This window comes from Parasteatoda tepidariorum, chromosome 2 (genome assembly GCF_043381705.1).
Source record: "Parasteatoda tepidariorum isolate YZ-2023 chromosome 2, CAS_Ptep_4.0, whole genome shotgun sequence".
NCBI classification, from domain to species: domain Eukaryota; kingdom Metazoa; phylum Arthropoda; class Arachnida; order Araneae; family Theridiidae; genus Parasteatoda; species Parasteatoda tepidariorum.
Genome location: NC_092205.1, coordinates 45,971,899 through 45,987,609, shown reverse-complemented (window position 1 = coordinate 45,987,609; position 15,711 = coordinate 45,971,899). Strand labels below are relative to the sequence as shown.

Below are 15,711 nucleotides of genomic sequence, written 5' to 3'. Positions count from 1 at the left end.
TGGTTAATGGGTGAAATCAGAAAGAGATGGATTCTCCTAGTTGAGGGTAAAACTGTTTTTGAACAAGACAGCTTTGCAAGCAGTAAAACGAGTTCTGAAATTTTCGTATAGTTTAAGAAAATATTTTCTTTTAAATCTCTAATGAAATTTTAATCTTTCTAACGAGGTCAAAGACTTTCTTTTTGACAGATTGTGATTAATGAATAGACGCTTTAATTACTTACTCGTTTTCTAATAGATTAGAACCATCAATTATGTGCCTAGGGTTGGGTGCATAGTCCCATTCGATTTCTATTGCTGCAATGAAATATTCTCTAACTTTCTTATGATCATAAAAGATCTGCCTTGGTGGATATAATCCGTGACCACAATCTTCTACATGGTAAATAGCTCTCATACCTCCAGCAAAATGATTGTTTATTCGGCAGTCTAAAGCCCATGTACCTGAAAAAATAAATAGTATAATTAGTCATAATAATAGTAATAGTACAGTTGAGCTCGAAAAAATTTCATAATTTGTTCATACAAAGTCGGGCATTTTAGAAACGTGACATTAACAACATTACATTTACTTCAATTTTATGTATAAAACAGTAAAAATATACTTCAGTTTTAAATAGAAATCAGAAGTGATAATATTATTAGGCATATCACTTCTGATTAGGCACTCAAGGGAGTATTAAGTGCGAATTAACATTGATGGAATTAATGTAAAGTATTATTATTAACAGATAAGTGATATTATTAGAATTATAAAATATATATGATGTCGATAGGTGCTCAAAATATTACTTGTAAACAATATAAATTTTTATATTAATTGTTTTCTTACGCATGGAAAATTTTGGTATTATTTTTTTAAATAATCGCGGCTAGGAAAATAGAAAGGAATAAGATTACTATATAACTAATAAATTCTTATCTATATTATAAATTCTTAGATATTTTTATACATGAATAAAATCACTGGATTGTAAAGAAAGCAGATATTTAAAATCAAATTTTCAAGACCAGAATCATTACAAAATCAAAATATGTTAAAACCAACTTTTAATAAAATCATTATCACATTAGTTAAAATTATTGTTGTCCGCTATCTACGAACAAAAACGTGAAATGCGGATTAAGGAAATCGAAGGATATGGGTTAAAAAAAGATTTGGAATGCCTATCCTCATTCAATGTCAATGATTATAATAAGATAAATCTAACTTCAATAAAAAAGTGCTGGATATTTTAAAATTAATTTTACATAAGAAAATATTTAAAATTAATATAATTACTCTAAAGTTTGAAATCGTGTTGAATCTTCAATTACAAATTTCGCAGATTAAATAAACACGTTAATATTTTGACACCCTTCTGTAAATTAAAAATTGTAGCTCACAATTAGTTAAAATGTCAAAGGTAAATTCATAGAGAATAAAATTTAAATGTAGCAACCAAATTAACTTTTACATAAAGTTCAAATTTTAAACATTTTTCATTAGGTGGAGATATTATTCCAGTTTATAAAATCAACCGATTTATAAAAACAAATATCCTCAAAAAAATGTAATTTGAATACCCGGCAGCCCTGTAATATTAAATGCTAATTGTAACTTTTAATATAATTCTCTTCATGATAATAAAATTACCAAAAATAATTTTTAAGCATTTAATCTGTTCAAGAAACATCCAGGATAGCCTGGTTGATCGAGCGTTGGCCATGACTAGTGCACGTTAAATCTATCGGATCACAAAGTACTCAATGTTCCTATTACAAATCAATACCCTGGTGGTACTAAAATGGAGATTGATCGTTCTATAGTTCAAAATCATGATCTGTGGATGAATAAATGGATGTATGTATGGGTTCGCCCTAGAAATGGGCTGTGACGTGTGTGTGGCTGAAGGCGTATTCTTGACCATAGATAAAAGACAAGAAGTGCACAAACAAGAAACTCACCCTCTGTCTTTAGATTCACTGGTTGGCAAGGGGCATTCAAAACAACAATAACAGAAGACATCATATACATGAACGATGTTATTTTTATGTAAAACAGTAGCAATAAAAATATGTGCTAAAGATATTTTATTTGTCACTTACCAGGATTATCAGCATGCATAACAACTGTGTAATGTGTGCTTGGTGCTACACTGATAGCATCTCTGAATTTACCACTTATTTGGAAAGTGTTGCCGTGGAAGTATGGTGTGTGTATATCTATAGCTTTTCCATATGTAGCAAGATGCCAGCTTACTTTGTCTCCAACGCACATTCTAAGACCTTCAAGATTTCCCCAAACTCTGCCGTTGATAGCTGGGAAAGTAATATTTCAATTAATACCATGTAAAATTATTCACGCCTCGAAACGAAAGTCTTTTACATCCGATTTTTTTAAATAAATAGAAGACTAAGAAAATTTAATATTTTTGTAAAAAAAACTTTTTTAAACATGAATTTTTAACCTTTAAGTAAATCTAATTTTTTTAAAATGTTTTAATTTAATTCAAAATAAATGCGTTTAAATATTTTCTTTAAATATTAATTTTTAACTTTTTCTAAATAAACTAATAAATAATAAAAATCATGTACTATTCTAAATAAACTAATAATAAAAATCATGTACTATTTAATACCACACTTAATACTCAGTAATACACATAAAAAACAAGCATGTCAAAACTAAAAGAATATGGTTAAAATTGACGTGTTTCTGACCCTATATGTCCAACAAGAAGCTCGAAAACTTTTATCAAAATCCTTTAATCAAGATTTTGGTAAAATTAGCAATAAAATATGATTTTATTACCATGCTGTTAGGCACTAAATGAGGTAAAATCTTGTAATTGTATCATAATGCTTCGGATCATGAAATAGAAAGCATTTATTCAGTTCAGTTTACTTTTCAATTTTATATTTTTTACTATAGGTGTGGTAATACGAACTATAATTTCGAAAACCAAAATTTCTGCCAAACCGTTATCAAATGAACGGAAAATTACCAAATGAATGGTTTAAATACTGTATTTTTTGGTTTTATTAACTAAAATTATGTTTCTATTTTTTAAATGTTATTACCATGCAGTACGGTAATTTGAGCTGATTTTCTTTTTCTTTCAAGCACAACATTTAGTTTTATAATCAATTCAGAATATTACCGATAATAAAACTAAATACTATTAAATATATCGACCATAAGCTGAATACTACAATATTTATCACGCTGTTTGTTAGCAAGACGAATTTCATTTACTTAACATTCACAAAATATGCTTATCTTCTTAAAGTATTGTTGTGAAAGTTTCGTTATGTGCATTAATCATGTTAGATATAAAATTATGTAATTTAATTTAGCAGTTTTTTAAACTATTTATCCATTTTCAAGAGGCTAACAATTTAGTGTTTTTAGATTAAGCTTTTCTCTCGCAGATTTATTGCAAATACCTATCGATTCAAGGTATCATTAGAACTAAAATATGGCTATAATTTATTAATTGTTCCATTCAACGTCTTCCTTCTGTCAGCTTATAGCTCAGTTCCTGCTTTCCGAGGCGAGGAAAGAAATTTCCTCGATTATATAACTAAATACTTGAATATTATATAATACACGAAATGTTTTTTTTGGACAAAACATCAAGAATAAAAACATAGTTAAAAGTTGATTGAAATATAAAATTAGAAAACAATTGTAAATTTTGGGAGAAATCATTCTCAAATTTTAAAGTGTGCATAGCATTTGATTCCTTAAATAAAATATGTTTTATAAAGAAATTTTTTGTCGTAAAAACCAATTTGAATTGGACAAAATGATTTTTCCTTGTCATTTTTATTTTTTTAAACTTAATATCTCTTCAAAAGGCATCAAAAGGCTAAATTCGAATGCTGAAATCATATATTAAAAAGAAATTTCTAATTTTTTAAAAATTCATATCACCATATATATTAGGGAAATAAAGTAGCTTAAAGAAAAATAGAGTTAAAAATAGATTTTGTTATTCGATTTAGTCATGACTCTGAATTAAAGAATTTTAAATTCATATTCAATTAAAAAATTTAGCCGTACATTGATTGTTAAAAAAAGAATAAAAGTATTTATATTAACTCTTTATAGAAATTGATAAATATAGCAGGATTGAGAATGATTAAAAAAATTAAACTTATGAAATTGAAGAAGTTTGAAAAAACTAGGAAACATGTTATGCCTATAAAGGCATCTCAATGAGAAAAATGTATAAATTGAAGCTCGCAATCATAAATTATTTTATAAAAACTTTCGTCGCATTTTGGGCATCATTATTATTGGTTGATCTTTAATTTAATTGCAGGGTATAAAATATTATACAATACATTTTAATACAATATTTATTAGGAAATAATATGATAATGTAACAAAATTTGTCATTATTTGTAACTACTTACAGTGCATTTGGTTTGATTCGATAAACATAGGATCTGATGTATTGACAAGGTCTGGTCTATATGCATATTGCATTACATTTTCTGGCAAATAATGTGATAAACTTTCATCCATGACAGAAAACAACAGAGCAAATTCTTTATCCACATATTTCTATTTAAAGAAAATAAACATGTATAGAAATAGGTTACAAATAACTAAATCATAATAAACAGGAAAGAAAAGATCTTAGCTATTAAATTCATGTACTACTGTGATGATTACGGTTGAGCTATAATTTTTTATAGCACACTTATCTCGGAGCATTTTTGTGATCTACAACTGTATATAATAAATAAACTTTCCATTTTATTTCATTTTTTGGGACTTGGAAAATATGCAGCTTAGAATATGTGCACATTCTACACTGACAAAAAAGTATGATCAAAATTTCCAGAATATGCTAAAACTTACCGTGTTTCTGGTTCTTTATAAAAATTACCAAACAGCTTGGTAATTTTTGCTGAAGCACTTTGTTAATGATTTTGGAAAAATTAACTATGAAATACTGTTTTATAAGATGTGATAAAAATTGGTACAATTACGTTTGATGACAGAATAAAAATAATTTATTCGTTTAGTTTCAATTTTCAATTTTTTTATTTTTTACTTGTGTGGTAATAAGAACAATAATTTCGAAAACCAGAATTTCAGAAAACCGTTACCATATGAACGGAAAAATTGCTAAATACGTTACTATACCTACCATTGCGTTACAGAGTTGTCCTGCTTGGATGGGGTTATTTGAAACCTTCACGACACAATGTGCAGGTGGCGTCAATTTGTAAGTAAACGTTTAAGCATAGTGTTCTATTTCTATTATTGTTATTTTGGTCTCTATTGCGAAATTCTTATGGCAATTTTTTTTAAAAATGTGTGTCTGAAATTTTGCTTTCCGTTTGAAAAATCAGCAACGAAAGCTTACCAAATGCTTCAACGATGTTTATAAGACGCACGCAAATTTTCGAATGGATTGGGTGCTTTAAACATGTTGAAAACTACGCTCCTTTTGGGTGTCTTTCAATGTCTCGAAGCGATGAAAAAGTTGGAAAAAAAATTCACCAAATAATCAACATAGATATTCTTTCCACGAACGTTCCAAATTTCAGAGGAGACACAGGCGTGAGTTGGAACTCGCGTCATCGAATTTTGACAGAGGATTTGTAAATGAGACGCCTCCACCCACACGGCTTTACAAGTGACCCACTATTTGCCCTCCCAGGGAAAGCCAGTCATTCCTCATACTACATATTCGCCAGACCTAGCCCGGTGCGACTTTCCTGTTTTCGAGAATGGAGAAAAATTTGAACGGCTGAAGTTTTGATTAAGATGGAAAAACAGCTTCACAAAGAACACTGAATGTTGAAGAGTACCAGAGATAGTTCAAACCATAGGGAAAAAAATAAAAACTTGACAAATGCATCGCATTTATTGGAGAGTACTTTGAAGATGACTAAAGGAATTTTGTATAATAGTTAATAAATAAATTTTTGATAAAAATTCCAGTTTTTTTTGTTTGGGGGGGGGGTCTTTCCTCGTAATTAAATTATTCACGTCGACCTTATATGTTGATATATTTTCATACGTATTCAACTTCTTCCTAATTGTTAGGCGTTACATCATGATTTAAATTTTACTATTTAGCATACATTTTGCTATTCATGGTGAAAAGATGCATGATTATTTGTTAGCAAAACTCGCTTTTTAATGTTATTCTAAAAAATATGTAGGTTAAATACTTATAAGAAAAGTATTGAAATTATTTGAATCATTCCAGACCACATGTGAAATTTCAATTATGAAATAAAAAGTCAAAAATAAACTAAAATATTCAATATTTCTTTTTAGTAATTTAAAGCATTTTATGCTCCCTTGAGCATAATTTACCCAAATTTAAATCAATTAGTCAAGCTAAGAAAGTTTTTTTAAGTAATTTTGCAATGTACGTCATATTTTTTTTCTGTTGACTCGAAGCTTTCAATTTATCAGTTTTTTTATTTTATGATTAAATTATACCTGCTGCGAAATCATTTTAAAAAAGCTTTTTATTTAATTGTGATGGTTTTCCCGATGAAATACCTTTTATTTATTTTTGCCTTAAAATCAACATTAAACAATTATGCGTTATTCAAATACGCCTCGAATTCGGTCGTTTCTTTCTCATAACTGCCTTGACATCGTTGCTCGTGATTCAGGGGGAAAAAAGGGTTGCACTAATTAGCATATTTGTAAACAAGCGCATGAAAACAACAAGGAAAACTTTAAAAGTAAAGTTGACCTATTGAGTATTTATTGAACAATAAAGACCAAAATTATGAACTCTAAAACGATTAGTTTCTTTATGTTTGAAGATTTTTTTCAGTAAATTAATACTTTTTGTTATAAAGATATAAATATTTACCGGTTTATCATATTTAGTGACAGTTCCTCTTCAACACGTTAAAAGTTTATTGCTTAAACCATCCCACGCGTCACGATCGAAATTAACACTTAAAAGTGCAACACAACAATGTAAACTGGCTGGATGTAAATGATGTAAATGATGTAACTGTAACTGATGTAAACTGGTACTGGCTGGAGTTGGCTCATATTGCTCTGCTATTGTTCATGTGTAAATTTCAGTCACGCCGAAAAAAAATTATTAATTGAGAGTTTTAATAATTTTCGCATTTTTAATAAGTAAACACTATATGTTCAATATTCTTTTTATCCTCAAAAACCAGTTTAAATGTTTTTAGTGTTTTATTAAAATAACATATTTTTTTATTATTTATTTAGCTGCTACTTGTTTATTACTGATTATTATCACTACTTTTTATTATTAATTTAATTTAATTTATTAGGTGTAGATTTAAGTCATGGAGGAAAAATAATTAATTGAGAGTGTTTAACAATTTTTCTCTCTCTAAGAGCCCTGAGAAAGAAAGTATGGTCAAAACTACCATAATATGGTAAAATTTACTGTGTTTCTGGCTCTATGAGGGCATTAAAAACGCAGCAATTTTTACCGAAAAGCTTTGGATATGATTTTGGTAAAATCATTAATTAAATATTGTTTTATAAATTTGATAATTTAATCATGATACCTTATAGCCTGAATTTAAACCATTTATTCGGTTCAGTTTTAAGTTTAGTTTTTGTTACTAAGTGTATGGTAATAAGAATTATAATTTTGAAAACTAAATTTTTCGGTAAACCGTTACCTTTTAGGTAAAGAAACTACGAACAAATAGTTTAAATACCATATATTTTGGTTTTATTACCTGGATTATATATTTTCTTTTTAACCAGAAATGTCTGTACCATACACCACGGTAATTTTACCAGAATATTTTTTCCTTTGCTTAAACAACACGTTTTATGTTCCTGTTAGAACAGGTTTTATGTTCCTTTTATCTTCAAAAATCAAATTAAATATTTTTAGTATTTCATTAAAATTATATATTTTTTTAAATAATTATTAGTGATTTTCTCTAAATTTTTAAGAATATTCTACAAATATTCCCACTTTTGATATAATATATTTTTGGTAATTTCATTTTTTTTTTTGGTCGTATGCCTGTTTAGGCAGTGGTGGCGCGATTGTTCCTGTTTCTCAGTGGCGCCATCTATGGCCAGGAATTCGACTTCTGCCACGCCATTCACACAACCACAATCCGTTTATAGGGAGGGTCACATTCACACACATTCACATACGAAGGAGAAAGGTACACACAGAGAGAAAGAAGCATCCATGCCTTGCCCGGGATTCGAACCCAGGACCTTTCTGATGCAAGGACAGTTCCCTGCCCAATACACAGGCCTGTCGGCGGCAATTTCATTTAAGAAATATATATCATTCAGATTTAAGATGGTATTTTTTTATAATTAAGGTAAATAATAAAAGTGTAAATGGATGATTACCTGTTTTCCACTCCTATCAAGTGTTCCTTTCCTGCATGTTAAAAGTTTACCACTTAAACCATCCCACATATCACGTTCAACATCCACACTTGAATAGTATCGCCACGTTAAACATTCTGGATCTGTATGGGTTGGTCCGTATTGCTCTGCTACTGTCCATGTGTAAATTTTAGTGGTGCCAGGTTCGACAGGCAGCGTTTCTAGAAAAGAGAATGTATAATTATGGATGTTGAATAATTCTCACACTTTGGAAAAGTAAACTTCGCATGAAAGATTACTTAATATGTATTTAAATTACATTTTATAAATGCAAAAATTATTCTATTTTACGCATCCATAAAATCTAATAGTTTTCAAGCATTTTTTAAAAATTGTTTTTCTTTATTTTATTAACCCCTTCCTTCTCGCTCCCTTGAAAATGACGGAGTGAGGTTTCGCCCTCTGTTTCTCGCTCCCGTGAAATTGACGGGTTGGAGTGTTCAGTAGTAACGCGCCAATAAGAATAAAACTAATTCATTTCTTTTGCCCGGAAAACATTTTATTTCTCATTTTGCACACCTGATGGCAGTACCAGGATATTTTTAAGGTAATTGTAGATAGTTAGTTTATTTTAAGCTAGATGTCAGCACTAATCAAATACGTGTATTTGTGATATGTGATTAAAAAAATAGGCACTTTTATGTTAAGGGGTTAATGCATTTTTATTAACTGGTTTTTGGGTCCTGGAGAGTGTGGTCTTTTAATCGAAACTTCGACCAGTTTTTCACTGTCTGGACACTGAAATCTCTATTGGAGCTTCTGATGACAATGCTAGTTTCGGGAGATAGCGATAGTTCATCAAACGAATAATCCCACGTTATTTAGCCCATTATTTAGAACAGATAATCCTGCTATATATGGTGAATACTGCTGCGTACGTCTTTCAAATGACATGGAATATATTGCAACTATCGACGTCGATATTAAGCGATCATTATCAACAACGAATTCGTTAACAATAATAATGAGAATAATCGGTAACGATTATTATAGATTATGGATAATGCTTGTAAAATTATTTATCGTTGAAAAAGAGTTAGATAGGAAAATTGTCATGATTCATGTACTGACGATTTTAAGCGACAACTGTTGAAAGCGATGAACTAGATCCTAAATTAAACAGAGATCTAGTTTCGATGGGTGATCTAGTTATGCCACTGATGTAGTTTCTGACGCATCAGCTAGGTTAACTATGACTGTATATTAACTGTTTTTGTTTAGTTTCAGTTTGTATTTATGTTTTAGTTTCAGTTTGTTTTCTTTGGTATAATGCTTCGTTGCTTTGCTTTCGTTATGTTTAAAATAATAAAACGTTGTTAAGTTTAATAACGCTGTTTTTTTTTACTAAAGTAGAGTTGTGTTACAGTTCTAGTTTTTGTGTTTTAACAACAGCAACATAAAATTTTCAAGTTGACAATATTTAGTCGCTCATAATGTTTGTCATTTGTTCACATAAATAATTTTTGAAGTCAAGTAAGTTTTCCTATTATCAGGTACATCAGTTTGTAGGTTTTGCACAATTTAAATAATTTAAACAATTTTTTCAAAAAAAAAAATAAATATTACTGCATTTCTATTTACTTAACGAACATTAACAATCAAAGTAAAAATGTACCTGGTTCGTAAAAAGCTCCATGGGTATGCATATTATACAGCTTAGTGGCTGCGTTGAGGAATGTGACTCGGATGACATCACCAACTTCTCCCCTGAGGGTAGGTCCTAACATTGCAAGGTGAGTTTCATCTTCACCCCGAACTTTTTTCAGCGTGAAGGATGCATCACTATATTCTCTATAAACAACCTTTCTGTATGTTCCTCCTATTCTTGTTTCATTTCGTACAAAGAAAATGGAAGCAGCTCTAAAAATTAAATGTACATTAGAAATGTTTATTATTTTGTAAGGAATACCATTCATCGTTCTCACATGATACATATTCAAAAATGCGACAAAAAAAACCAAGACGGTACAGAGCTTAACTATTAATGCGTGCGGCCAGCTTCTTCCTTTGAGAAAAAATGCTCAGTGCCCTTAATTGTAACGAGTTTCATCAAGATTAGTAAAGTTGACCGTTAAATTAAACGACTAAATCTTTTTTTACGAAAATACCCGTATTCTTAAGATAGTTTTACTGGCATAAATTTGTTTCAACGATTGATGACCAAAATATTTTAGTAGGTCGTTGTCTATAATCTAGGGGCGAAATTTTTAAAATTAAGATCCTCAGATTAAAGAAACGAATTGCTGCATAATTTTGAACAGTTACCATCATGCTAAGTAAAATAAAAAATTGTAAGAATAAATATTTAAGGGCTCAAGAAAAGAAAGGAGAAAAAAAAGAAAGAAACGGATCACATTAATGCCTTCAGATCACGTTTTTACATACACAAGAATCAACCTTATTGTTCAAATGGGTAACCTTAAATACACAATCGGATGATATTTTAAATTATGAAGCCAGACACAAATACGTACTTTCTTTGAATAGCTATTATTCAGATTATACATACCATACTCAGATTTGAATTTTTCATTCTTACAGAATGTGGAATAGCAGAATTCCGGAAAATATACACACTCTGAATAGGAGCATAGGCCTTCTATCATAACTTTCCATTTCACTCTATTTGTGGGCAGATATTTTGCCTTTCTCCATGTCTTTCCTATTGCTTTCAATTCGTTCACAATAGTAGTTTGCCTTCCTCTTCTTCTATTGCCCTGAGGGTTCCAATTAAAAGCTTGTTTTGCTTTAAATTTTTTAGGTTTACATGGAACATAACCAATCCGTTTCCATGTAAGTTTTTTTTAAAATTTCCAGATCAATCGTTTCCGTTTTGCTTTTCTAAGGATTTCTGCACTACAAATTTTACGGAACCACTTAAAAAAGCAAGGTTCTTCTTTAAAGTTGATAATAAGTGTTTGAAGTTTTTTCTTGTTATTTTTATTGTAGTGTCATGTCTCAGATCCAGATAGTAGAACTGATTTAATATTAGTATTGAAAATTCTAATTTTTGTTGCTTTTGTTTTTCCAAAATTTATTGAGAATAGCACAACTGCTTCGGGCTTTGTTTAATCTATTTAGTATATCTTTCTCAGTTCCTCCCTTGCTGTTAAGTCCCACCAGAAGTTATGGTCCCAAAAATTTAATTAGAAAAGCAGCTAAAACTTTGGACGTAATTGTTAATTTCTTTCATTCTTTGCACAGTTCTCCAAAATTGAAATGGAACTGGCAAAATATTTTAAACTTAGCTGGACTGTATATTTCAGATTTTAAATAAAGCAGAACAAACGAAAAAAATTAATTATTTTTCAAAAAGGAACGTGGAGACGTGAAGAAAATCGTTGTCAAAGCAATTTTGCTGTTGGCAAAACAAATTAGTGTGATTCTGAAGTACATTAACCACTATTTTTAAAGTTAATGTTTTTAGTAACAAAAACAAAAAAATTTAGTACCTACCTATCTTCTACTAATGGTACACCATTAAACTTGTTTATTCCTGATGGCCCATAGTTCCATTCAACTTCCTCCGCAGCTATGTAATAATTTCTTGTTACACCATTCAGATTTGTAACAACTGGTCTGGAATGTGGACAACGGCTGATAGAAAATACTGATTCCATACCAGCTAAAGAGAAATGCATTATTTGTCTTTACTTTGACCACGTTAGGTATGAACAATAAAGTAATACAGAAATACAAATTGCTTAAATGGTACATTGCATTTTAATATAAGAAAACAAACTTTTTTTTTTACTTGAGAATCTATTGAAATTCATTTATCAGATGTCTCATTGAAAATTATAGACAATTAAAATAAAAATTTCTGCAAAATTATGATAAAATATTCACAAGCGATTCAGTGATAAGTTAGTTGAACTCAGTAAATTACATCCCAACTTTAAGACAAAGTCTTTTCCGGTTCTGAAACGGGCAGGGACATTACATTTCAGTAGAATCCAACATGCTGAGACACGATCAGAGAAAGTGCTAATCATTCACATGCAAAAGTTTAGTTGTTGTTGCTTATCCTCATCGATCTGATATTAGTCAGATCAACTCCAAAAGGTTGTTGACAGCCAGAAAGTCGATGACAAGAAAGGGATCGGAAGTTAAGTCCACCCTGGATAGTCCGACACATTCAAGTATATGTTTCGGTAAGGCTGGATAGACACAGCATTTTTTATAAGTCGGATAAATTTTTGTGCCACATTTGAATGTTAGACATTTTAGGTGACAGTTGAGAATCTGGCCAAAGCAGTCTGGGAGCTTCGATAGCAATTGATTCCCAGAAGGGTGCCAGGTGATGTTGCGGTGTACCACTGGTGGGTAAGTGGAGTTTATATTTTAGCAAAAGCTTTAATGTTGAAAGTGTTAATAGCAAAAGTTTTAACACAGGGGATCGAACCGCTGCCGAATCATTAGTAGGCGAAATCTCTATCCCTAATGCTAAATGGGCGTTTACTTACGTATGAATTAAATAGCAATATATTTAAGTATTTGAGAAATAGTCTCTTTACAGACAAAGAAAAAGAGATAATTTTGCACACAGCAAGGTTCGCATAGAGAAAATGCGACATTTTCTGTATCTCTGTTAAGGAGTAACCATGTTATAACGCTTGGAAAAAGACGTGTGCAATGTAACAGAGATTCTTGAGTTTTTTCCTTCTTATTTTTATAAAAAGTTTTCACAGTAATGATATTAGTAGCTAAAATAACTTTAGTTTTGTGGAGATTGTATTAAAAGTGGAGATTTGATCAGTTTACTTAGTGATAAATAGAAATTTTAAGAAAAAAGGTTTTTACCTAATCCATGCAAACCGACTTCACACCTAAATGGAAAGGTACCTTCTCTGCTAGCTATCATCAGACTTGTTACAAACTTAGCAGGGAAAACGCTAATGATTTCAGTTCTAAAATATAATGGAATAGTATAAACACACTTTAAACATTATTAGATAGATATAGTGATAAAATAATTGGTGTCAATTTATTGTTAAAAATTTTTAAATAAAATTTAAGAAAAAGTTACTTCTAAGGATGTACGCGTATCTCATTTAAGTACAAGTCGTATATTTTCAATAAACATTTGTTATTAAACCTAAACTGACGTACAGTCAGTTGAAAAATTACCAAAAAATGATCATTTAGCAATGTTTGTCCATTTATTTGTAAAATAAAGAGATTTAAAATTTTACATATAGATAGATGATGCAAAATGTCGAAAAACCAATGAATCTGAAAGTATTGTTAATAGCTTTCTGAATGCAAGTAAATGGTGAAACAAGTTAAAATTCTCTTTGATCAGATCTGAAAAAAAAAATTAGATTCTTTGCTGAAAGCTATGATCTTTTGAAGTTTAAATGAAATCATGCTTAATATAAGGTATAATATAATTATATGATATAATTTATATGATATAATTTATTAAAAAAAACAGTCTTTGATCTCATGATCTGAAATTTGTTTATTGAAAGACTTTATAACTTTATAACTTAAGTAAAAATGAATTAAAAATGGAATTGATAAGAGCTTGGGGCAATAAAATGATAAGCCACATTTTCAAAGGTTTTCGGAGCGAGTTATTGGTGTTAAAATTTCCGTGTAGGCCAAAATATGTTTTCGTTTATTTTGCTGTCATTAAAGGGAAACTTTATGCCCGATCAGGAAAAAATACAAAACAGCAGGTTGATGTCAAAATGTCACCTTGAAGAAAAGTCTGGCTTATCATTGTGCTGCCCCGTGCCCTAAGATAGTATCAAGGTACTGTTCTTACGTCATTCCATTTATTGTGAAGACTTGGCCTTCGAAACTGATACTGTGAACATCAACTTCATTACCCATTCCGACGACGTGCCAACCTACTTTGTCTCCCAAACACATATCCAGTCCTCTAAGATTGCCGAAGCTCATACCATTTACAGAAAACATCATATTAGATCTCTGAAAGTACACGGTCATTTTACATTATTAAAAGAAATCGGAGTTGAATATTTTTTATCTCTTTTCCACACTTCTGAACATAACACCAACTTAAAATTCCCAAAAAACAGATAAATAAAACTAAATTAAGGGTAAGCAAAAGAAAGTAGAACTAAACAGTTAGCTGCTTTCTGTTAAGGAAACTAAGCTTGGAAAATATATTCAGATAGCAAGAAATCTTACGGCAAACGTTGTATTTGTGGTTTGATGGTTAAAATAAAGTTGACTGGTTAATTTTAACAAAGCAGAAATATTACAAGACCAATTTTATTTTTTTAAAGATAAAAGAAAAAGGTATACATAAATTTTTACAAAAAATATAATTGCAACCTTGCGTGTGAGCTTTTTTTCCCCCTATATATGTTATAGTTCTCAAATGTGACATTTTTTTAATGATTATGTATAGTGTTTTTCAATTCAATCTCGATATACGATGACTGTTTATGCAAGCTTATATCGAACTCAATTGCGCGTAAACAAGCGCAGATAAATTTAACTGTATGTTTTTTTCCGCTAATTATTTATAAACCATGTTGTGGGATTGTGATAAAAGTTGCTGCTACATAAAGTGCTATCTGGGTACTTAATAAGTTCGTTAAAATATTGGACTGCTGACTGGAAAACGATTTTTTAAAACCAGTTACTATTTATAGCCGTAGACTGGAGACAGAATTAATGCACACCCATGCAAATATTTTTGGTTAGTGGTATTAACTGACATAAAGTAGAAAACCTTTTCCTTTATGTTATCAATCAGGAGCACCATCCATTGAAATATTTTGTAACTAAATTTTAAAACTTGAAAAAAAGTTTGTTTCCTGAGCAATTACGTACATTCTAACCCCTTCCCGTCTTTTAAACTGATTTCTGAAATTAGCGGTATTTTCGGGATTCACTATACCTTATTACATAATATTCGTACAATTAAACACACTATTTTTAAATGAAATTTCAATTTGGGAACTTTATATTATGCAGAATTATGCCAACAGTGTAGCTTTTTTTTCTTGAAAAAAGAAAGAGAAAAAAAAGTAACAGAAATTATTTTAAAAATTTCCAGAAACAAAAATGATTCCTTCCGATAAGCATTTAAAATGAAGATGATGCTCGTATTTTTACCTGAAATATTTTAAAACCTTAAGATTTACTTAAGTACAGTCTTTGAGTTAGTAAAGAATTTTCTTAGAAACTGTTTTGTTCATTTGTTTTAAACGAAATGATTAAAAACTAATAAATAAAAGCCATTTTTCTCTCGCACAGAACATACATATAGTAATATGCTGAATACTACAAAAAAGTGAAAATGTCTCTTTATTTATTTATTTAAAAAAAGCACGTCTCTTGTTTTT

At 29.9% G+C, this 15,711-nt stretch overlaps 1 protein-coding gene across 4 annotated transcripts in view; it reads right to left on the bottom strand.

Annotated features, from left to right (window-relative positions):
- Positions 1–15,711, bottom strand: part of LOC107453699 (hephaestin-like protein) — a 96,100-nt gene that overhangs the window by 9,893 nt on the left and 70,496 nt on the right. For all 4 annotated transcript variants that reach the window (XM_071177539.1, XM_043038978.2, XM_043038977.2 and 1 more), the window contains exons 5-12: positions 14,157–14,323; positions 13,187–13,293; positions 11,840–12,008; positions 9,999–10,243; positions 8,345–8,544; positions 4,405–4,555; positions 2,089–2,301; positions 225–444 (exon numbers count right to left, since the gene is read on the bottom strand). In XM_071177539.1, the coding sequence (XP_071033640.1) occupies positions 225–444; positions 2,089–2,301; positions 4,405–4,555; positions 8,345–8,544; positions 9,999–10,243; positions 11,840–12,008; positions 13,187–13,293; positions 14,157–14,323 (1,472 nt within the window). The remainder of the gene's footprint in view (positions 1–224; positions 445–2,088; positions 2,302–4,404; positions 4,556–8,344; positions 8,545–9,998; positions 10,244–11,839; positions 12,009–13,186; positions 13,294–14,156; positions 14,324–15,711) is intronic.